Source organism: Caloenas nicobarica, chromosome 21 (genome assembly GCF_036013445.1).
Source record: "Caloenas nicobarica isolate bCalNic1 chromosome 21, bCalNic1.hap1, whole genome shotgun sequence".
Lineage (NCBI taxonomy): Eukaryota > Metazoa > Chordata > Aves > Columbiformes > Columbidae > Caloenas > Caloenas nicobarica.
This window is the reverse complement of record NC_088265.1, coordinates 110,618-134,320: the sequence shown is the minus strand read 5'-3', so window position 1 is coordinate 134,320 and position 23,703 is coordinate 110,618. Positions and strand designations below refer to the sequence as shown.

The 23,703-nt window shown below is 40.9% G+C and overlaps 1 protein-coding gene across 2 annotated transcripts; it reads left to right on the top strand.

Annotated features, from left to right (window-relative positions):
* Positions 1–128: 128 nt before the first annotated feature.
* Positions 129–23,133, top strand: MAPK14 (mitogen-activated protein kinase 14). Of its 2 annotated transcripts, none has more exons than XM_065649727.1 (12): positions 129–458; positions 7,383–7,512; positions 8,277–8,335; positions 8,701–8,812; positions 9,360–9,389; positions 9,830–9,877; positions 10,327–10,441; positions 11,494–11,565; positions 19,213–19,292; positions 19,800–19,878; positions 20,179–20,352; positions 20,822–23,133. In XM_065649727.1, the coding sequence occupies exons 1-12, from the start codon at positions 343–345 to the stop codon at positions 20,887–20,889; spliced, it is 1,083 nt and encodes a 360-aa protein (XP_065505799.1). In that variant the 5' UTR covers positions 129–342; the 3' UTR covers positions 20,890–23,133. The 2 variants fall into 2 exon arrangements, with proteins under 2 accessions (XP_065505799.1, XP_065505798.1); XM_065649726.1 differs by lacking the exon at positions 19,213–19,292 and adding an exon at positions 17,044–17,123.
* The last annotated feature ends 570 nt before the right edge of the window (positions 23,134–23,703 follow it).

Here is a 23,703-nt window from a genome sequence, read left to right as displayed (position 1 = left end):
AGAGACGGAGGGAGCCGGGATAGAAGCGGGGGGAACGCGGTAACCGGGCCTCGCGGCCCCCGCGCCCGGCCCCGAGGTGAGGTGAAGGCGGGAGTCGGCGGGGACAGCGCAGTTGCCGGCGCGAGGACGCGCGGGCGGGCGGGCGGGGCGGCCAACGGCGGCGGGAGGGCGTTGCTGTTGCTGGGCCGCCCCCGCTCGCGGGAGAAGCGGGGCGGGGAGAGGCGAGCAGGAAGGAAGAAGCGGACGCTGCTGGAGGAGGAGGTGGCGGTGCTGCTGCTGCTGCAGCCGCGGGCAGAGCCTCCCCCTCCCGCCGGGCCGGGCGGGGCGGGCTCCGGAGCCGAGATGTCTCAGGAGCGGCCCAAGTTCTACCGGCAGGAGCTGAATAAGACGGTGTGGGAGGTGCCCGAGCGCTACCAGAACCTCTCCCCGGTCGGTTCCGGGGCCTACGGCTCCGTTTGGTGAGTGCTTGGAGGGGACCGGGGAAAGGGGGCGTGTGTGCAGGGGGTGTCGCGTCAGGTCGCTGCCCCCGCCCCGCCGGGCTCTCCGCCTGGAAGCCTGCCCCGGCTTGTGGGCACCGGCGGCGGGAGGCGTGCGGGGCGGTCACCGCGGGGGGGGCCTTGCTGGGCCTCCGGGGGTTCCCGTCCCCCAGCCTTTTACCAGTCTCCTGCTAGAAACACTTTTCCTCCCGATTCGAGAGCGGTACTGCCGGGAAGCCGCAGTCGTGTCTTTGGAATGCGTCGGGGATTGCGCCACATGGCAGGTGGCACTAAAACATTTTTGCAGGGGAAGATAATCATGTGCCAGCCCCCCCAGTGATCTCATATAGGCATATTTTCCCGTGCTTTCTTGCTGTTAGTAGATGGGGGGTGCAGAGGGATGGAGGCTGGTGAGTCCCCCGTAGCTGGCTTTGCAGAGCTGAGGGCCTGGCAGCTCTTGTCCCAGTTTCTTTCTGTATCTGAAGGATAGGTTATATTTGAAGCAATTACATTTTTAACTGGAACCTGTTGGTAGGCAGGGAGGGTAAAGGGAAGGCTGTGAGGGCTGTTTTTGCATCTCTGGCTTTAACAGTGGGTATGCAAGTATCGATATTTTCTTGGTAATAGTAAATCGACACAGGAAAACTTGTTTTATTGCTGTAGAATGACAGAATTACTGCAGTATGTGCTGCCCGGGAGAGTAAAGTCCTGGTATGAGACATGCAGAAATACGGAGAACTTGAAGATAAGAGTTTAGTTTTTAATTCTTACCTAATAGGAGCAAAACATATGACAGGTTACACATGGGATATACAATACTTCCTTAATTTGTAGTTTCTCAGCTGAAGTATGTTGGATTATTAAACATGAGTTAACTGGGCTGCATACATTGTTTAGTCTTAAAGACAAGGTTGTATTTGAAGCGGTTTGACGTCTAGACTTCAGCAGTCCTGTAGCAGAGCTGTATGGAAGTGTTCACAGATCGCTGTGTCCTTTTATTAAGAAATGTCTTTCCCACGAATGTTGTGGTTTTTGCTCTCTGTTCTTTGGCTCTGTCAAAGTGCAATCAGAATTTTCAAATATGGGTGCCTAAGGATTACATGTTTGCTTTGCTGCTGTGTTTGAGCAGGCATGCATATTTTTCATTAACATAATATGCAAATTTATGCCATGAATGTCATTTGCATTATATCATAAGGAGGTATGCATACAGCACTCTACTAGTAAAGAAAAAGAGTAGCTTTGCATGTGCTGCAGTTTTAAAGAAATAAAGTTCTCAGCTGTTCTTGAACTGCTGTTATGAAATTATTAGTAAGTTCAGCTTAAGTAACATGCATTTCTTAAAACTGCTGTGGCCCACGTATGAAAATGCCTATATTTCATAAAAGGCAAAGGCTGGTCAATTCTAGTAGCAAGATTAACCAATGTACTTTCTGATTTTTTTTTTTTTAATTTTTTTTTAATAGAAGGGTATAGTTCTGGTGAAAGAAGGACCTTGCTGCCGTAGCTGATAAATACTCCCATAAGTGCCACGGTTTCATAACTCTCCGAATGTAATGGGAAATGAATTTGCTCAGTGCCTTGTCCATTGTATATTTAAGGTTGACCCTGCACCGTCTGGCCCATTCCTCTTCTGTTTTCCCCCTCCGTGCAATCTCCATTGTGCGTGTAATACTTCCAAAGTTTGTTTTCACAAACCAATAACTAAAGAGTTTGCATCATGAATTTCCTGTTTTGCTGTGTCAAAACTTCCAAAGATTGTGCAACCGTGCTCAGACCAGATGAAACAATTTTGTATTGGAAGCAATTTCAGACATGTGACACATGAGTCTTAGTGCAGTCCATGTTAATGGTTTTTTGTGTGTTCTTCTAAAATGTATTTCATAAAAGATACAGTTCAGAAAGACGAGTGGTATAGAAACTGTAAGAATTGAACAACAAAACAACAAACACAGCCCCTTTATTAAGCTGCAGATGGTGATCCATGGTATTTAGGGTGTTAATGCAACAACTTGTTCCCCAGTCTGTCCTTTTAGAGATTTTTCTCTCCAGTAAAAATTTACCTAGTTTCATTTGAGACTTTGTGTTTGGAGTGCCTCTGTGTTGGGGTAGCAAATTGCAGGGGTTTAACCATGCTTAAACGGAATGGTTAAATATACTTCCATGTGTCTACTACATTATTCTGTTACAATGTAATAAAATGCTCTGTTTATTAAGTTGTCAAGATGAGGTATTTAAAAATGAGGATTTTCTGGAAAGTGGGGGACAAATTAATAAAAGAGAGAGAATGAACCCTGCAGATGAATCATTTAGACTGTGGAGCTGCCTGCTGTAGCCTGCTTTAAATGTCTAATGTGAGTATGACTCGGAACCGCTTGATAGAAGAACCTGACGTTATTCTGTAGTCAGTGGATGGAGAGGGGGCATTTTTTTCAGGCAGCTTAAGGCACCCAAGGTAGGTGCTTAAACTTAGAGCAAATATTCCAGTGTTTTCTGAAGTATTGTGTGCAGTGTTGGAAGAAGGAGGTTCAAATGGCCAACTCGAGTATTTTTCAGAATCTGTTTTTTTAAAAACTGGAAATATGCAGAGATGTGAGTAAGGGTTTGGTTCCAAAACTTCGAGAACCACTGATATGTATCCTCAGATTGCTCATTACTAAGTCGTGTAACAATTGCCATGGCATCTATTGTGTGAAATGCTACTTCATTTATTCTTGCAACGGTTTTGTATATTCATACAACATAGTGTTTTGCATGAAAAAGATTTTGTAACCAGGTCTACGCTAAACCACCTGTGGGTTCCTGAAGTATCGGGTTCGTAATACCCATGTAAGGAGGAAAGGGGCCTCAATGATGCAGTGTTTTCCCATGGGAAGTTGCTGAATAGTGACGGGATCGATCTGTGACTCAGTTTAGCTGGAGGATCCCTTCAATTCTTGTGTGTGCTGGAGGGAAGTCTCAGCACTCAGTATTGGTTCAGCCAGCTCTAAACGAAGCAAAGTTTTTCCGGTGATCTTTGTCAGTTTCTAAAACGCTGTGAAGGTGGATGTGCTATGCTTTTAGGAGTTTACTTCATTGTTGTATTTTTTGCAGGAGTTCTTTGTGTGTTGTATTGATACCTTTGTAAAAGAAGGCTTTTGGTTTAATTGCTTTGCAGGCTATCTGTATTGCCTTATTTAGTTTAGAAATGAACAGTCAGGACCTATTTTTCCTCAGGATCTTACCTAAGAATCTTTTAGCTTTTTTTTTGTTTGTCGACTGTCAGGTTATACAGCCCTTCCAAAATCTGCGATTTCTTCCCACTTCACCCCACAGTTGTACCAACACTGACTCTGAATTTCCCAGGTATTGTTAGGATACTGAGATAATTCCTCTCCTTTTAAACTAACAGAGAAACACTATGGATTTAAGAAATTTTAAAGCTCTAGGCTCCAGAGGAAATGAAGTAACAACTCCAAATATCACCTTTGTAGTAACAGTTCCTCTGTGGTTTTTTTTTTTTTTTTTTTAATACGATGTGAGTCTTTAGGTTTGCTAATCCCTTATCAAAGCCAGCAAGTGCCTCCAAAGTATGTGTGCACTTGGAGGTGCAGGTGCCTGCTTCTCCAGTAAGGTGTGGTAGATATGTGAGGAGTGATATGAAAAGAACTATAAAGGAGTGAGTGGGATGAAGCAGCAGCACAGGTAGGATTAGCAGAAGCCATGCAAAGGAGGAGGGTCACGTAGGAGATGGGCACGGGCAGAAAAGCTGTGAGCAGAGCTGTGAAAGCAAAAACAAGTAGTTTGAACTTGATGGGAACTTTGTATATTAAGAAATGAAATTAGTGTGAGCACGTCTGTCCTATGGGGCGATTTTAATTCCAACTTTCTTAGAAGCAGAGGCCAGTGAAGCAGAGGAGAATAAGATTTAGAATTTTCTATAGTGTGTTGGGAGGGTAACTGATTGAAATGCATGTATGGACTGAACTCCAGAGTGACTGCTGTTAATGATAAACTGTCAGGTGCTAAGAAGTGTGGGGTTTTTTTCTGTCTATAACTAGGGATGCATAAATTAACTCCAAAGGTACCACTAATGAGATCTAGTTAGCTTGGGTATTTGCATAGGTGCTAGCGATGAGCAGCATACTATTTAGGAAAATAGTCTTTGCACAAAAATTAACATTCTGATTATGTAATGTTTAAATAAATTGCACGCAAGTAATTCTGTGTGTACTTCAGTTCCTCGGACTACTTCACATGTTACTTCTAAGAAGATATAGATTGAATCAGTGGATAGGTTCTCTAAAGTGATTGTTTTATTCTAGCTCTTATGCTCTGGATTAAATTCAGGTGAGTTCGGAGTTGTAGTTTTAGCTCACTTAGGGTGAGGTTAGAGGTTAAAAAATGTGGAAGGTGTGATAAATTCTGAATTGTGCTGATCTTGTTTTTAAAAGGGATTTAAAACTATGCCTTGTGCTTTTTTTTCCCGGTTGGGCTTCTTTAGCTGAAATGTGATCAGTGTAATGCAGCTGTTTTCAACTGCGATGAAAGCCAGCTTAGCGTTCTTTGAAACGTTCTCCAGCATGACAGCTGTTCTGTAGCTCCGTGTTTCATACTCTGAAAAACATTAGGCTGTTATCTGTATTGGCAGAACATTGCTCAGCACGCCTTTATCTGTAGGGAAGTAGTCTTTAGACCTCAAATATAACTGAACTTGGAATTCTTCAGACTTCAAAAGTAACTCTAGATTGTGAATGTGCAGTAATACAAAATCTTATTTCCTGGGCTTGTGCACAATGTTATTGTGCTGGTTAAACAGTTTCTCAGTTCTGCTCCTTGCAATTCCCCTTGGAGGTTGTACGTCTACTACAGCAGAATGATGACTTGATACGACCCCCAAAATGTCATTAAAAATAAGGTGAAATTGAATTTCCTTTGGACTCTGAAATAGCTTATGTTATGTCTGTTGACTCTGAAACCTTTTCTAAGGAGAATCTTGTGGAAACCAAGAGAGAAATCTGACTATGTAGCTGTCAGGGTGGTTAATGTGCAGGGGATCCCCTTCTTTTCAAAATGAGATACTAGGATATGCTGCCTTTTGTACCCCAAATATTTAAAAGCTGATAAAGATTCATGACTAATTCACAACCGCATGTGTTGAATTATGATGACTGATCGTCTTTTCCTCTAAGTATGAGAAAACACCTTGAGTATCATTAAAATATTGTCATATAATTACAGTCTGAATGAGGTATGTTTATATGTTGCAAAATAGTGTATGCGAAGCTTTAAAAAATTTGAATTCTGTGTTTCTTGAAGTGTCGCAGCTTAAATATCAATATTCTAGTGATTGAGAAGACTTACTGAAGATGATTTGAAATCAAAATTTAAAAATGACTGTTTAATGGTTTCTTTTGCATTCTTTGAGACAGTACAGTATAGCTTGAGTAATTCAGCTGTGGCAGTTTGGTGCCCCTGGGGTCTTCTCTCTAGCTGTATTTTCCTATCTTTTCCAGAGAGCTCTTTCCAATATGTGTGTGCAGGTGCCCTCTGGAGAAGAATATTCTCTTCTGCTGTTGTGCACAGTGGATTTTTCCATTCTTTTGCAGGACCCAGGGGAAGGATCACTGTTCATAGAAACAAGCCTGTGTTTTGTTTTCTATTTCTCATAAACCTCATTTAGTGAGTTCCTTGGAAACTGAGCAACTCTGAGATAAGGAGTCTTTTTGCAAGTTAATTCCAGTCAGTTGCTTTAAAAGTAAATGACAACTACATTTTGGATAGCTTCTTTGGCGGGAGTCAGGGATATGGGTTGAATATGCAATTGTGGTTTTGTTCTATGATTCTACTTTTGTGGTTGATTTTGAACTTTCTGTTAAGCTGCTTCACACTTTACATTTATAAATGTATCAAAAAATATAAAAAGCATTTATAAATGCTTTCCTTTTCACTTGATGTTTATCAAGAGCTAGTGCATACTCAGTTTTAAATGGAATTAGGAGTTTGCCCTAAATCAAAATGCAGCAGGAAAATAAATATTGTCCTTCTCAGACTTTCTCCATTCCTTACTTTCCCCTTGTTTGTTATCTTGAATCGAGTATAACTCTGATTTCACATCCTCTTTTTCCTCCTCCTTCCTTTTTGACAAACTGGAGCTGTTTTAGGTAAGAACACGAAAGAAGAGAAGGAAGAAGAGTAATTTAGTTCACAGCTAAATACCTACCTTTCCTTCATTAGTCTTCGTGGGTTCTGAGAAGAAATGATATTTATATGTACAGGTTTTACATATAAGTTTCTGCTAAAGGGACAAGTTTTAGCAATGTGCAGCTAAATATCACTTATTCACATGCACTTTGTATAACAGGAATTTAGGATTAGGTGTGATTTACCAAAGAGGTTTGATTTCAGGTTCAGTTGTGATTAACAACAATCAGAGTTGATTTTATTAGGCACAGGCTTTGGATTTTTGTATGGAATAAAACCATAAAATATAGTATCTTGAGCACAGCATTTTGTGATGAAGTGTGGTGTATGAAAAGATGTTTAGGAATGCAAATAATATTTGCAAGTACTCTTCCTCTCTGCAGACTTCTATTGCCGTATTTGTACTTAAGAGCACAATTGGTTTTAGACGGAAAAGTCATAAACGTTTCTTTTTTTCTACAAAATTTCCCTATACTGTGTGAAGAAGACTCATCTTTTAAATATTTTCTGTAGAAGCCAACATTTGGTAAATATGTGGGGATTTTGGGTCGGGGTGGCAGGTTGTGGACCAGGATGCCTAGAAATTATTTTCATTGCAGGAATGGAGAAATGGCGTTGACTGTGACTCAGTGTCTGGAGAGTTGCTATCTGGAGTTGCTAAGTGTGGATTTGAAGGCATTTGTAAATAATTCATTTTGATAATTTGATTACTCTCTATTGTAGTTCTGCCTTTGACACAAAAACTGGGTTGCGTGTGGCTGTAAAGAAGCTGTCCCGACCATTTCAGTCTATCATCCATGCCAAAAGGACCTACCGAGAGCTTCGGCTCCTTAAGCACATGAAACACGAAAATGTAAGTGGAAGGCGATGGTATGAAAAGTTGTTTTAAAGTTGGACTATCCCGTGAGCGTCCAGCGTGATTGCGTTTAAGGATCTTGTTGCACGCGTTTTTTTCCTAACGCTAAATACAAAGCTTGCAGTGGTCCAAGGGGTTATAGTTGTAGAAAAGCATACAGATTAAAACAAAAGAAGCACACACAAAAACCAAACTACCCCCCCGCAACCAATTTTGTATTAAAAGATTTTAATATTTCCTAGAATAATCTGGAAATTACGGCTTAGCAGGTTCATGCTAAAGGACATGCTGTCTTTAGGATTTAGGACACAGGTATTTTAATATGTAGTCAACTGTACAACTAAGAATTGAGCAGGAAGCAAACTGTTTTGTCTGGTGGTGGTTGTGGTTTTTGTTTGAGTTTTTTCTGTTCTTTTTTTTTTTCCTCATCCATTTATTTCCTGAACGGTCTTTAGTTGTCTTTTGAAATAAGGTATTCTAAACCAGTGTTTATACCTGCCTTTGTTATGGCTCCTGTTTGAAGCTTTAAGTGGATGACTAGTGTGGAAAGACAGCTATATATTTTGAACCTTAATTTTTTTTTCGCACGAGACTGGAACGTTTGTTTCTGATCTTACATAAATGCTGGCGTCTCTAAACCTGAATGATTGATGAGGCCAGAAATGAAACATCCAGTGGAGTTTCTGTCCCACGAAGGATCTTATTAGCGTTATATTATAAATGTATTTCACATCTTTTTCGCTTTCCTGTTTTCTTTCTAGGTGATTGGCTTGTTGGATGTGTTCACCCCTGCCAAGTCACTAGAAGAATTCAATGATGTGTAGGTAACTTCTCTGAAGGCCGCAACAAAAAAATCTCTCGTATCTTCCTTACATCTCCCAGATTATTATAGAAATATTTGCTACCTTAATTTGTCTGCCAATGTTCTCACAAATTCTGAATTCCCACACAAAAGATAATAGGACATCCTAAACGATTGGACTCTTCAAACTTGTTCACTTATATTTTATTTACCAGTGCTGCACTAATTTGCCACATTATTTGAGGTATTGTGAACTGTATTTCATTCAGCAACAGGCTTTGGGACAGTCAGCTCTGCTGCTGGAACTTCACGGGGAATTTTTATCCTAATCCTGTTGAAGGGATTGCCTCATAGCCTTTGTGTGTTTCCTTTTTTGTTCACAGATACTTGGTGACACACCTTATGGGAGCAGATCTGAACAACATTGTGAAATGTCAGAAACTCACCGATGACCATGTGCAGTTCCTCATATACCAAATTCTTCGGGGACTGAAGGTATTTGCTCCTGTCCTACCTAAACGTTGATAGCGCATCATCAGGGGGTGGAAGTTCTTGATGAACATCATATCCTCTGAGATCCATTTGAGTACATAGTGAGGCTTCTGTAACTTTCCTAACATATGGTAGGATAACCTGTTATTATTTTTCCTTCTGGTCATACCTCTTTGCAGCTCTGTATGAGTAGAGCTATTGTATTATTTAAGAAGATATTTCTACATGTTGCTATGGGCAGAGTTTGGAAAGTTATGAAGTATACTGCCCTCTAATCTGCTCTGGCTCTGAAACTTCCATTTCTTCAGTTTTGTTTACTTGTATTGTTCCACTCATGGTGGCAGAGCTCCTGGGTGTTCCTGAGGACAGACAAAGTGAAACACCTATCTGCCTGAAACCCATAGACACCCACTCGGTCCCTTCTGCAGACGAGCTGTAGTGTTTGAATTGTGTGGGATGGGGTAAGGTGCTATTGTCTAGTGAAGAAATGAGAAGGAGGCTATTTGGACTATAAAATTATATATATAAAATTTATCATCTTGCCTTACAGTATATCCATTCAGCTGACATAATACACAGGGTGAGTATTTATCCTGAGATTGCTTCCCGTACTGAACCAATGTCTTTAAAAAATGTAGCACAGAGTCTTACAATGTAGCACCTATAGAAATAAAAATAATCTTTTGAATAATTGTTTTGGTTAAACAGTCAAAGGTTAAAGAAAGGTTTCTGCTCCTGCCTATGTTTGGCTTGTATCTTTGTGAAATACCCTCTCTATATGGTAAATATACATCTACAGCACTGGTATTGCAATAAGTCTTAATGCATTTTTGCTTATATGTGACACCTCCGAGGTCCGCAGAAGAGAGAGCTAACTCTGGGATAATTTTCCTGAGTATGGAGTTGGTATTTACAGCCAATTAGAATCTGTTTTCTGTCTGCATTTACATTTTTACCTACTTTAGATTTATGAAACGACATATATACCGCTGTTAATGCTGATGTTGTTTAATTTTTTAGGATTTAAAACCTAGCAACTTAGCTGTAAACGAAGACTGTGAGCTAAAGGTAATGTAATCGCAAGCTCTGATTGGTTTGACTGTGATTTGAGTGAATGCATTGTGAATGTCCCTTGAAATCCAAGGGACAAAATGTTTCCTTATGGAAATACTATTGTGGCCTAAAGTAATAATGTCCTTCCCAGCTGTAAAGGACTGTAAGGCCTTCTTTTTTCCTGTATCTGTTCATGTGTTTTTAGGGAATCATGAAAGTGAAGATTTAACATCTTCAGTTTGGGTTGAGTTGTTTTAGAGAGATCCAAATGTAATTCTGACAGTTGAGTTCTCTGCAGTTCTAGGCTGGTTTCTTTTAACAGGTTATGAAATTTAGTGTCATAATCTGATTCTGCAGTTGCACCACCTCTCTTCTACCCAGTCCAATAACTGCCTAATTACTTGCTCTAACTAGTTTACATTGTTCCACTGCAGTAACTGGTGGATGTCTTTTCTGTTCTGTAGATCCTGGATTTTGGCTTGGCCCGACACACAGATGATGAGATGACCGGGTATGTGGCTACTCGATGGTACAGGGCTCCTGAGATCATGCTCAACTGGATGCATTACAGCCAGACAGGTAATGCATTTGACTAACACGAGGCTTTTCAGTTTCTGAATTGTGCAGAAAAGAGGTGGTCCTTTGTACGTGTTCCTTTCCATAAAGGAAAGAAAGCAGCGTAAGTTGGTAGTCATGGTAGTCAGACTTCAGTAAGGTTGATTAAAAGAAGGAAGGCTTAGATTAGTATTTGAACCACAGTCTGCCACGTGTAAGGTGAGAATCATTGTGATAGCATTCACAAGATTTTAAACTTGAACCTTTGAAATGGTAATCAGCAGAATATTGTCTGCACTTATCCCTTATTTTTCCTAGCGCAGTGGTTTTTCAAGTAAGCGAATGTATCTGGATGAGGAGAAGGTGTGTTTCTAGGAAACTGCTGGGAATACACTGAAAAATGTCTGGAGTTATGGTGTGAAGAAACGCTAAAAAGCATACAAATCTCCCTTTCCTCTCTTAGCCACTTCTTCACAGTTTATATCTTCCTCAAAGTTCCCAGTATGTTCTGAGCAACACACAGGGAAACTTCTCAGCTTCCCTACAATACTTCCAGATCGGGCACGGAGAAGAAAAGCAAATTCTGGGAATAGTTCTTGTATGGGAGAGCGTGTGGATTAAAGAAAATCATGTGCGACTCTGATTTCATAACTCATTACTTTTTCTTCTTTTCTCTTTTCCTCTTGCCTGTATATGGACTTGTATCTACAGTATGATAGTTGGTGGTTGTTTGTGTAGCATTTATGTAAGGCCATATGCAAATTCATTCCTCAGAGTTGTCTTGAACAGGTTTCTTCCTCTTTGATGGTACAGATTCCTTCCCAGCTCTTTGGTGTTCTGTGTATGTTATGCTCTGGAAGGAAAATTTGCCTGATCTAGTATTCTGTTATTCGGACAAGTAGTAGATGACGTAGTCTCTGAACGAAATCAGTTACCTTGCAATGTATCTCAGATCGTTTCAACACCATAAGACTATTTAAGGATAAAGTTGTTTGTACTTGTTGGATAGAGTGATTCTATTGAGACTTTATTTTTCTGCATTATGTTGTTTTGTTCTTTTATTTTATTTTGTTCAGTTGATATTTGGTCAGTGGGATGCATTATGGCTGAACTGTTGACTGGAAGAACGTTGTTTCCTGGTACAGACCGTATCCTTTAAAAGTAATATATTTTCCTGAAATGGAAGTTAGAGATCGTCGCTTTCACATACTTCACAAGGAAAGATGTTTTGCGTTTGGTTGTGTTTTTTTTGTTTGTTTGTAAACTAATGGCTTCTTTTACTCACAGTACAAGGAGGTGAGTTCTTGATTTTGTTGCACATTAAACAGTCACGGTGTGCAAGACGGCAAATCTGTTCCTCTTTATTAGTATCACTAGAATTACGTGTTTTTTGTTAATGGGAGTTACTTTCCTTTCAGTTTATTTAAATTCATTGCTCTTTGAGTTTGTAGAAAATAACTGCATGGAGTAGTCTGTCTGCTATGAGTCCTTTCATGCTTCAGGTTTCTAGCAAATGTGAAGCATCCCTTCTGGCCTTTCCTCTGTGTGCTGGCGCTGTGCTGTGAAAGCAGCAGGTTTGCAGATTCTGTAGTGCCAAGGATCTCGTACCAAATCGCTCTGAAATGTTTAGGTTCTACTTCTGTGCTTGAGCGTAAACAGCTTGTGAGCTTTCTTCTACTGTACGTTTGTATTAATGTGAAAAATCAAGCTCGAATAACATCTTTGTGTCACCAAAGTGGGCTGGATAGGACACTTTGACAAACTTATGAGAAAGCGCTTTGTGAGAATTGGTAATGACTTTCCCCCAGAAATCAGAACTGAGACTCGATGTAGATTGTTATACTTACAGCTGTTGTTTCTTCAGTCACACAACATATAGGGATAATTCACTACTGCCAAGATTTTTTTTGGTTGCCTAGAAGTTGGACTTTATTTGCTAGAGAAAATGACATTGCCCACCTTTTACCAAAATGTATTCTTTCAAGCAGTTTATTTTAACAACTTTTATTGATTGATTAGGTTTTTTTCTTGTAATTCAAATATATTAACAGTTAATTAAAACAAAACTAGTGTTGGAAGTGCTGGCCTTCCGCGTGCTGTGTTACTTCTGGAAAGCGTGTAGATTCTGAAACTCTCTGACGAGGGGGCAGGCTTTCCTTCCAGTTCTGACACGGTTTCATCTCCATTTTCAGCGTGCTTTAACTTTACCCTTTTCTCTCTTTTTTTTTTTTTTTCTGCCTGTCTCCATCTCATAATCTCTCTCCAAACCTGTTGAACATGCTATACTTTACTGTTTAGTTGTCTCTGCCACATTTTTCTATTGTCAGGGACAGAAGCAGAACTAACATGAAAGTGACTTACAAGCCAGAACAAAAGTTGCCATATTTCTGTTGGCTGACAGCAAAAGTCTATAAGCTCTTGCCACCGTTTAACCCTGGTAACATTTTAGATTCTGAAAACTTTATATTTGCACATAAAATATTTGCTAATAGGATTTGCAATATGTAGGAAAAGCTTCACAATATGTTCTTCATGAATGAAACAAAACGGTTATCTTCCAAGCCTGAAAAGTTTTTTATTTCCAACTCTGTTCTTAGCTGTGAAGTATAGCAAATGTCTGCAATGCAAAATAAAGTTTATTTTTAGGATCTGAATTGTTTGCTTTGTCACATTAAGGCACTTTACCAATTTATATCTCCTAGCAGATGCTTGTGATTCTTTACCTTAAATGCTCAAATTCTTTTGCAAATGGTAGTAACGCTTTTGAATTAAATGCTTTTTCTGTTCTGAGTTGGTTAGATTTTAAGAAGAATAAGGCCCAATTCTTTCCCATTGTAAAGAAAACTTCGTAGTACTACGGTTGTTACAGTTTGTGTGTGGATCCCGACTTTAAGTAATGTACCTGCTGTTTGAGCAGGAGGTCAGAACTGTAAGGGGAGAAGGGTTTGTGGTTATGGATCTCATTTCTGCATGTAACACCTTTCCAAGGATCTAGAAAGGCACCAAGCTGTCAGCATTCACTCTGGCTTTGCTGACATCTAAAGGCAGCAAGCGGAAGGAAAGTAACAATGGGCTCTAGCTTCTTCGTCTCTTGGAAGGCTCTTTGAAATATTTATATGTGCCTGATTTTTGGAGAAGGTTATAAGAATTTTCCAGATTTAGATCCGGTTGGGTACTTCTGGGCTCTTAACAGTTTCTTGGTACCCAGAGGTTTTGCTGAGGCCTGTGTTCTTCCTGCAGTGTCACTATGCAATTGCTGGTTTACTGACTTTGCAATTAATATTAACGTGTTTCATTTAAGGTATATTTACTGTGCTCCTAGTAGGTAAGGATACCGTGTATCGAAATCCACTGTGGTTCTAGGGAATTGCCTTTGCACTTGGAGGCAATGTGACTATTCTGTATGTTCAGGAAGCTGGATACTGCTCCCATTTGACATTCTTCTTGCTTTTGTGATCTAAAGACATTAATTTTCTCAACGATATAGCTTTACATTTCCAAAGTGAAATAGATAGTGATAGAATAGGTAATGCCTTTTCAGGATGGTCAGCCTCCTGTTCAGATGGTTCTCCTGTTTGAAATACTGGTTCCTTTCACCAAGGATTTAGCGGAAATGCTGTGGTGTTATTTACAGTCCATCAGATACTTCTTTATATGGCCCAGAGATTCATATATTACTTGTAAGGGACTTGAGTACAGGCAAACCATACGCTTAGTCTGGTAAGTAATAAAGTTGTGTCGTGAGATTATGATCTTCAGTGCTGTCTTTGATGATAATGCCACTGATAAACTAAAGCTGAATTTAGTTTTAAGTTCCGAAGGACCTAATCTGTAGAGATTCTGAACATGGCTGTCATTGACTTAAAGCAAGAACTGTAGATACTCTGAGGAAAAAAACCCAACTGTGATTAATATGTGCTTAGCTCTGCAGGATTGTTACAATATTCCTAAAGACTGAATGTAAGTGAATCAAATCATTCCCATTGTAATCTCTGGGTGGAAATATTTGGATGAAAGGTGTATTTCTAATACTGGTGAAGTCTCTGCCAAGCGGTTGAAAAGGGGAGCAAGATTGTCAAAGAAAAAAAATTGAGGTGATGAAAATCAGAGTCCTTTGGGCTTTTCATGTGAGGCATAGCTAGAGGCTTTCTTTTTACTATTATCATGTCTGTCCTATGCCAAGGCCAGTTTCTGTTAAACATGTATATTCTTGATTTTTTTTTTTTTTTACAGCTTTTGTAATGTCAATGATTCATACAAATAAGTAGGAAAGTTGACTTTAAGTTTGACAGCTTGACTTGCATAGAATGATATAAAATGCAAATAAGATCTTGAACGTTTTGTACTAGTTTAGCCAATTTTCTCTTTCTGTATGTTTTAAGTTGCCTGTATTCCCTTTAAACTATGAAGAGTATTTTTATTATTATTTTTATTCAGTAGTATGAGACTTCCATGATAACTAACCAGTCTGAAATTACATATTCTTCTGATACTCTTGCTTGTGGTGGCAGCTAAAACAACTTCTGAAATTTGCTTTGCCTGGATGAGCTCTTACAATCTAGTGACGCCCGCTGCTCATGGCAGTGGCGGGTTGTTTTCTGATTTTTAAAGTCATGGAGACTCTCTGGTACCGTGGCGATGGCATTTGGGGTTTGCATGCTGCACTTTCCTTCTCCATGCACATGTGTTTGTTATTGTTTGTATTTACTAAGTCTTTTCCCTGTCTTTAATTGCTTTTGGCTCCTTTCTCTGGGCCATGGCAGGCCCTGTAGTTAAAGGAACGCGGCAGCTCGGCAGGTCAGAGGTGGCAGCGGCAGGGGTTGGGTTTTGCCGTGTCTGTGGCCGTACCTGTTGCGCACTCTGTGTTTCCTCTTGTTTTTCTGAGCAGTCACTGAAGCCCATTACACAAGTATCTTTTAATAACGATTTTCCCTGGGAAAAGGGCAAACTGGGCAGCAATATTGTTGGCACACCAGGTGTACATGATTTTAAAATGCCTTTAAAAGAAATTAAATATTTAAACTGAGGTATCGCATGTGACTTCTGAGGCATGTTAGCAGTCTGAATTTTGCACAACTGTTTCTTGCGCAAGAATGAGTGAAAGATGTAAGGGCTGTTCTAAATGGCATTGAAGAAAAGCCAATTTATAAGAGCTAATTGTGGTTAGTATAGCACCCTCTGCTTATTCTCCTATGCTGGTGGATATACCGATTTCATTTTAAGCATTGACAATTAAGAGTTGGCAATTCAGCTAAGCTAAATCCAAACAGGTACTTTGGATTTACTCTTAGGTTTTGAGTGTTTAGGTAGGTGAGAGTTGGCCAAGCAGTGTGAGAATTTAGAAATTAATTCACCTGCTCTGACAAAGTACTATTTCCAGGGCTTTTAATTCATTTAGTATGTAAGACTTTAGACCGAAGTCTGTATTTAAAAGATAAAGGTTTTAGCAAAGTATTGGTGATTTCCTTTATATGCAGTTTTCCAGTATTACAGGAAGTCTGAGGATTTTTTAAAATACGGGAGACAGTTTTTGAAGTTCTTGTGGTACTTGAATTAAAAGGTATTTTAACAGGGAGTTGTAACTGTACCTTAAAACATCAGGAAGGCATTGAAGTCCGTTGTCTAGTAAGTAGACTACTTCTATTGAAGGGAAAGTCTGTAACTGGTTTGACATAATTTTAAGGGCAAATATAAACATTACAGACACAGTCTGAAATCGCTAGCAGGTTTTGAAGAGCAGCATGGAGGGTAATTCAGAGAAGAAGGGAGAGTATTCTTTTAATGGTTTTAAAAACATTGGGTTTCCTTACTATTTTGAGTTTTAGACATAAAACTGTGTCTTCGGTGAATTTTTTTTTTTTTCCCCTCAGGTGGGTGTTGTGTCACTTATGCCAAACATTTAAATATTCTGCCTTCCTAAAGAGGACAGCTCAGATTGGCCCGTGGCCTGGTGGAAGCTCTGTTCCGGATAAAACATTCTTTGCACCTGCAATGTTGTATCCCTTGAGCTTCCTACACGGAGACTTTGGGTCTGAGCCAGCGCTGTGTTCCTTCTGGCACTGGGAGATCCCGACGCCGGTCAGGGAGCTGCTGGGGGGTGCAACCCGTGTTTGGGTGCGGCGATGCTGCGGTGTCGAGTGGTGTTCTTACTTTCTAAGTTTTAGAAGTGGCTGACTTACCTTGGAGGGTGTTCACAAAAAGTCTTGACTTTTTTTAATATTAGCGCCTGCACTTTTCAGCCTTCTGCTTTACTTCATCTGTCACTAACACAACCTAATCCTGCTAATTGCTTCTGCGTTGGTGTGGGGCCTGAGAGGGTGAGCATGGAACTGAGCCGCTGCCGGTGGGGCGAGAGCTTTGACTTGTGCTCCTCGATAGCTGAGGATTCGGTGACCGATTCAATGCACGTGGGGTATTTGTAGACAAGTTGTTCAATCTGTCTGATGCAGACAGAGCTGTTTTATAAGGGGGTATTCGACTGTAAACAAGAAGAATTAATGCAGTTTGCTTAAAATAGCTTTTCAGTCCAGGCCTTGGCAGGCATTAACTTTCAACATTGATAGGCTGATGTGTTGCGCTTTTCATTTTGATTTGTCCCAGCATTTTCCTTTATGGTCCATCATTAGATATTGATCAGTTGAAGCTCATTTTGAGACTCGTTGGAACCCCAGGGCCTGAGCTTTTGAAGAAAATCTCCTCAGAGTCTGTGAGTTTACACTTCGATTGTAATATCTGCCCTTCTGGAAGTCCCGAATTTGTGTGTTGCCCTCCTGTAGTCTACCTGTAGTGTGTGTTGGGATTTATTTTCTGTGATGTTTCTTCCTTTTTCATTCTTTGCTGTTGGATGGCTTTGAGTTCATATGCTCTGTGTATTTCATCTTTATTCTTCTTCTGCTTGTGCTATGATTTCTTCCATATTTTTATTATATTGCTTTGACTTTTTTTTTTCCACTTTGTGGGTTTATACTTAGCGATGTATTGTATGATCAGATGCTGCTGGGGAAGTATTTTTCACAGCTAAGAGCTTGACGCTCGTGTCAATTATTATTTCTCCAGGTTGCCTATGTGAGGATTGATCTTAACCAGAGCAAGTGTGTTATCCTCTGAATGCACACAATCCCTTCTGTAGTGTGATAAATTCCTGAAACGCTACTGCCACCATCTTTGTTTTTGTAGCATAAAATCCAAAATGCCTTTTAGGTGCTTTCATGTGGCAGCTGTTTCCAGGGCACACAGTATATAGTCTGCTGAGCATATAACTAATTGTGCCATGTATTTAAAGGATGTTGCTGTACGGGGCCCTATTATCAAGGTAATAGCAAAAAGTTCGCTGCAGTCTCCGTTTTAAAGGGTGACCTCTGTTTTCAGCCATACTGCCTCTTCTGTATTGTTCTAATCTTGAATTGTGCACTTCTGCAAAGACAGTATTAAATGGCATTTAATTTTACATGTTTTTGAAGGTGAAGTGTGTAAAAGTTGGAGCAAGAGATGCCATAACAGTATGGATGAACATAGTGAGCAATGAGTTGTGCAGAGGTAACTTGCAGCACACCTCAGCAGGTCACTGCTGGTTCTGGTTCATCATAGAGGATCAGCGCGGTGGCGAGTGACGATAAGATTATTTTGTACTGCAGCTTATGTTCTTTATCATGTAACAGTGACGATAAATGCAAAATGTGAGGTTAGCCTTGGATTATATTTGATGAAGGTAGACATGCGGTACAAGTTGGAATCAATTGGACAACCTGCTGAATATCACAGCAGCTTAAAAAGCCCTGGAAAGGTTAGAACTGAATATCACAGGGTGCTTTGGGTACCCTGTGAAGTGACCCTAAGGGTAGTCTGGTATCTGAAGTACAGGGGATTAGCAAGAGAAGCTTAAAGGTTGACTAGGTTAAGCAAAAGATTAGTTTGCATATGTAAGACCGAAGGGGGGGTCTTCCCCCCCGCCCCCCCAAGATTGCACAATAAAAAGAATAATTGCTCTTGGCCAGTTCCAATTCCACAGTCTGATTAAAAGAAAAATGCAGTAAAGTACTGTTTCTACTATTTTTTTTCCCGTTGTCTGGAGATAGCAAAACTATTAAGTGTTTGAGGGCCTTTAGTTGTATCAGTAACAAATTTTGTTTTTCTGCTAGGTTACTTTACTTGCTCTTGCTTTCTCTCTCTGTTCACTGACACTAGCTAACTCTATCTTATGCAATGCTAATGTTTTGCTAATTTTGCATTTATTGCCTTCTGTAACCTCGCCCACGTATCAAAGTGCATTCAAAGCTGTTCAGAGGAAGGTGTCATTTGTGAGCCGATTTCAGTTTGCACCACGAGGAACTTAAGTACTTTCTACGCAGCAAGGAAAAAAAACGGTGACCAGTGCAGAGGATGCTATTTTTGTTTCATTTTAATTTTTGTTCATTTTCCTGAGACTGTTTGTAGCTGCAGCAGCCTAGGAAAAAATTTCGAGGAGTAGCTTCAGCCAAAGGAAACATCTATTCTGGTGGATGGAAATTGTTGGGAAATGTGAACGCAACCATGCTGTAGTATAATGCTGTTTATGGTGGACAGAAATGCTTTCTGTAATGACACTGTTAGCAGCTGATCAGTAATTCGCCATCGCTTTAAGTGTTTTGCTGGTGCCGTTGCTAAACTTTTCACAAGTATTGGAAAAAAATTAGTGGACTCTGCCTGTATGGCTCTTGCCTTGTGGTTTGCAGAAGAGATGCTTTGTATGCAGCTGGTTTTCTGTTTAAAATGGTTTCTGCACTGTTTTTAACAAAGCCCTTGACTAGGCACTTAAGATATTAACCAGCTTCAGCAGATCATGCGTCTGACGGGAACACCCCCTGCATATCTCATTAACAGGATGCCCAGCCATGAGGTGAGACCTGAGCAGACGAGTGGGGTTTGCAGGGCAGGTCCTCACTTGCTGCATTTGCTGCTTCTGTAGATGATCTGCTCGCATGCAGCATGGGGTGGGCGATCAACTACCTGCTCTTCAGCGAGATTTTTGTACTAAATGAAGTACTCACACACAGACTTCTGAGACTCAGGAGAGCTTGGATGTGAGTTGGTTTTGCACTGCGTGCCCCATTGTGTGGCCTCCCAGTGGACACCGGGCTGCACGCAGCCTTACCGGGCTCTGAGACAGTCAGCCCTTACGGGACCTCTTTGCTTTTCAGGCTTGCGTGAACCCCAAATAATGTCAGCTCTTCCTCTGCTGTCTTGAGTGGCCTTTAGTTGGGAAGAGAGAACAATGATGGGCTTAGTACCAGAATAAGTAAAGAGAAGGCAAAGCGAGGAGACAAACCATAACAGCCAGTGCTTCAGGATGATTGAAATGTACTATGGATTGTATTATGCTTCAACAGAATATTTGTTTTTGCAGGCAAGAAACTACATCCAGTCGTTGTCTTACATGCCGAAAATGAACTTTGAAAATGTGTTTATTGGTGCCAATCCACTAGGTAAGGCTTGCTTTTTAAATGTTGTGCTCTTCCTGAAGCTAGCATGGCCTGGAACACCAGGACTTTTCCCAAAGTTTTGTTCGGACTGCAGAAGTAGTTCAGAACAGAGCTGAGGACCATTTTCAAAGTTTACAAAGTATATGTGGGCTGAGGATGTAAGAGGAAGAAATTGTGGATGATGGGTGGGTCCCGAGAAGCTACAAGATTCCTCATAACATTGGGCTTTTATGAGCTTACATTTTGGAATACACTCTCACATGGCTCACTATAAAATCCTTCTGTGTTTTGGTGCTTTTGCAGCTGTGGACTTGCTAGAGAAGATGTTGGTACTGGATACAGACAAACGAATTACTGCAGCAGAAGCGTTGGCTCACGCCTACTTCGCTCAGTATCACGACCCAGATGATGAACCAGTGGCAGACCCCTATGACCAGTCTTTTGAAAGCAGAGAACTTGAGATTGAAGAATGGAAAAGTGAGTTTGGGGGACGGGTGACAGAGCCAACCTGATTCCCTTGTGCTCTGTTCCAAAGCTGCGGTTCAGCTAAGCTGTGGTAGTTAAAGAGGCACAAAAGAAACTGATAAAAACATGGGCATCCTCTTTGTTCTGAGGTCCTTATATACTGAGTGAGTCTGTCGTGTGTGGTGTGCCTAATTAGCATAATCCCTGGTAACTAATTATTACTATGAGCATACAAACCTGTAGGTGACATGGTTGCTCATATCTTTGTTTTCAAACTTATTCACATCTCCTCAATGCTCTGGAAGTATCTTGTGTATGTTAGTCTCTGAGAATGGCGTAACCATTCTTTTCTTTTTCTTCTTAATTAAACCATGCTTTTTCCTTAAAATAGTGTTAGAACCTGTAAGACTATTGCAGGTTTTCTTGCATGAGGGATGTCTTCAGTACTGCCTATTAAGTTTCTGTCATGCTTTCCCACCAGGCCTGACTTACGACGAAGTAATCAGCTTTGTGCCCCCACCGCTTGACCAAGAGGAGATGGAGTCCTGAGAAGCTGCTCTTGTCTCTTTGTCCCACGTCACTGTGAGGGGAAGGCCTTTTCCTACAGACTCTCCAATTATTGTTCAAGTGCCTCATCACAACAATATTCTCCTTGGTGGAGGGGTTTTGTGTGTGTTGAATTGGGGAGGGAGGGGGGGGAAGAAAGCTGAGTCTACGTGAACATGCTGCATGCTCTCCTGTGTCTGTCCAGCCTGGGGCAAAGCCTCTGCAGACCTGCTCCGCCTGCTCGTTGGTCCTGCCGGAGTAACCGTGCTCACCCAGTGCACACTGCTGGGCAAGGTGGGGAAGCTGATGTTTAAAGTTTGGTTACAATTGTTGCCATTTATCAATTCTTCTACAATTAAGGTAACCTCAAAATAATGGAGGTTGGTTTATAGGCTGAGAGGCCTCTGTTTTCTTCAGGACTGATGGTGAGGTTGGGGGATGTCCTTGTTCAGTGCCAGATGGCTGATGTACATCCAGATCTTCCTGGTACAGCAGAACATACAGGCCTTCTAGTGTCTGATTCTTGGGTCATGAAACAGTTTTGTTTGAAACTGTAAATATGTTTGTGCCTTAAATTGAATAGGGAGAGAGGGAAAGCAAGTCTGGAGTGCAAATCTCTGACCCTGCTGTTTTTCAGGGAGAAGGCTCCCAGATAGCCAGGCATGATGTAATCAGGAAATAGCTTTCCAAGGCAAGAGCCGCTACCCCTGGATTGGGTATTTCTGTATTTTTCCCTCTTCCTTTTCTCTTGTTCTGAGGCTCCCCAGCATTAGTTCCCAGGAGATGGAGTCTGGAGAAGAATCTTGCTAGCCACACGTTTGTGTGTTTTGTTCCTTAACAGGTGGGTGTTTGTGCATGTTGTAGCTGTATGTGCATGTAAAGCTTCTTGATTTTTGTAGTTACTTTTTTGGGGATGGCACTCGGTCAGTTAAATCATCAGTGAACTATTTTACTGAGTACCTCAGCCAGTGCCATAAAATCACAGCATCCTTGTGCCACAGCTGATTGTGAAATACCTGCCATTCTGGAGCTTTGATGAGGAAAGGATAAAATACAGGGCATAGAAACACGCACCTTTTGCTTTGTTCTGACCTTCTGGTTTCAGAGAAGGAGAGCTTGGGACAGAGGGTTTCCTGTGAGATCAAATGTAAAAAATGTTCTTCAAAGAAACAACTACGGCATCTTCTGCCAAAACTTAAGTTATTTTCTGAAAATAATTTTTTTAGGAGTATTGGAATCCAAAGCAAAGAAATAAGCATTCTTAAAACCACAATCTCCCTTTCACTATATCAATAAACATTTATATCTATAAAACTAACATTTACTAGAGGGTTTTTTTACCCTCCTAGATAAGAGCTTCTTGGCTGTTTTTTAGCAGGTTGATCTCAGCCTGAGGAAACACGAAAAGGGAGTATGTTTGAATACAAACATTTTGTATTTTCTAGTAGGACTTTGCGTGAATGAAATGCCCAGAGCTGAAGGGAGGTTTCTCAGCACGTTTGTGTGCTGGAACCATACCTGGGGAGCCCAGGAGCCTGATTTTAGGACTCGTGGGGTGGATGCTTTTAGACATTGGTTTGTTGCAAGCATCCTGTGTGGATAATATACCTGTGTATGTGAGAAGAAAGGCTTTTTTGCAGTATTTTGTGTTCTTGTTACCGATGGGACAGAGAGGAACTGTTCACAGTGGTTTAACCCCGTGTTTGAAGAGGCAGCACAAATGGATGGGACATGGATGATAAAGCCATTGATTCTTCCTAGGCTACTTTCTAGTCATCTCTTCAGGTCAAACACTTAATTAAGGTCTGGGGTGAGACGAAGAGAGTTATTTCCTGCTCTGGGATAAAACTCTGCTCAGCCCAACGAAATCAAGACAACAAAACCTCCCTTTTCTGCTGGACCAGCAGTCCAGGTATCCAAATGAAAATATAGATACACTATGTAAACCTACAGCAAGATTATTTTTTATCAGCCATTTTATGTGTAGATGCTACAATGTGATTTCATGTGGAAATATTGCTAAAGATTTTTAAAAATATAGATGTTGCGTGTGTGTCTGTGTGGGTGTGTGAGTGGGAAGGTTTCATTCATGTGCTCCCTGCCTCAGCACAAGGCCTAAGGTACAGGAGGACTCGCTTCAAAGGCAAGATCTGCAATTTTGTTTCTATCCATGAATTTTTCTGTAATTGGTTATGCCAGATAAGATGTCACAATACCACTGGTTAAAAATAAAACCTATTTTTCAGATTTACTGTGCTGATGGTATTTACGAACCTCTTGCACTAACGGGTTGGTGTCAGCACGATATGAATTTCTCCCTCGTGTCGTTACGGGATCCCGTCTGTGGTGGTTGGGGCAGGGGGCCAAGGCCGCGTGACTTGTTGATTTGATTCTGACACTGGGCTCGTGTCCATGTTTGTCCCACGTGAATTATTTGCTACAAAAGCAGCTTGGAGTCTAAGCATGAGTACTGGACACAGAAAAATAGTTTTATTTTCTGTTTAGTATAGGGAAGTGCTTATTCAACACAACAGACCAGTGTCCTGCTACTTGCCTGACCTGGGACCTTCCCCAGTACAACTGGTTGGTGTGTGTTTGCTATTTAGAAGTGATTTGGTTTTTTGTGTGGTGTGTATTTTTTTTTTTTTTTTTCCCCTCCCTCAGCTGCCATCTAGTTGGTGGTAGAAGGGTGTTTATGGGAGCAGGAGCATCATGGCTCTCTGTAGTGCAGACTTTCTGACTTTCACGTGGAAGAATGACCAGGGCTGTGTTCCTCACGCTAACAAAAGCCTCAATAACTGCAGTTCCCTCAATAAA

Bases quoted from the DNA above. Each gene is read 5' to 3' on its own strand.
- MAPK14 (XM_065649727.1), top strand. From the start codon at position 343: ATGTCTCAGGAGCGGCCCAAGTTCTACCGGCAGGAGCTGAATAAGACG. The intron at 459-7,382 runs GTGAGTGCTTGG...TCTCTATTGTAG, and splicing joins GGGGCCTACGGCTCCGTTTG to TTCTGCCTTTGACACAAAAA. The intron at 10,442-11,493 runs GTAATGCATTTG...TATTTTGTTCAG, and splicing joins GATGCATTACAGCCAGACAG to TTGATATTTGGTCAGTGGGA.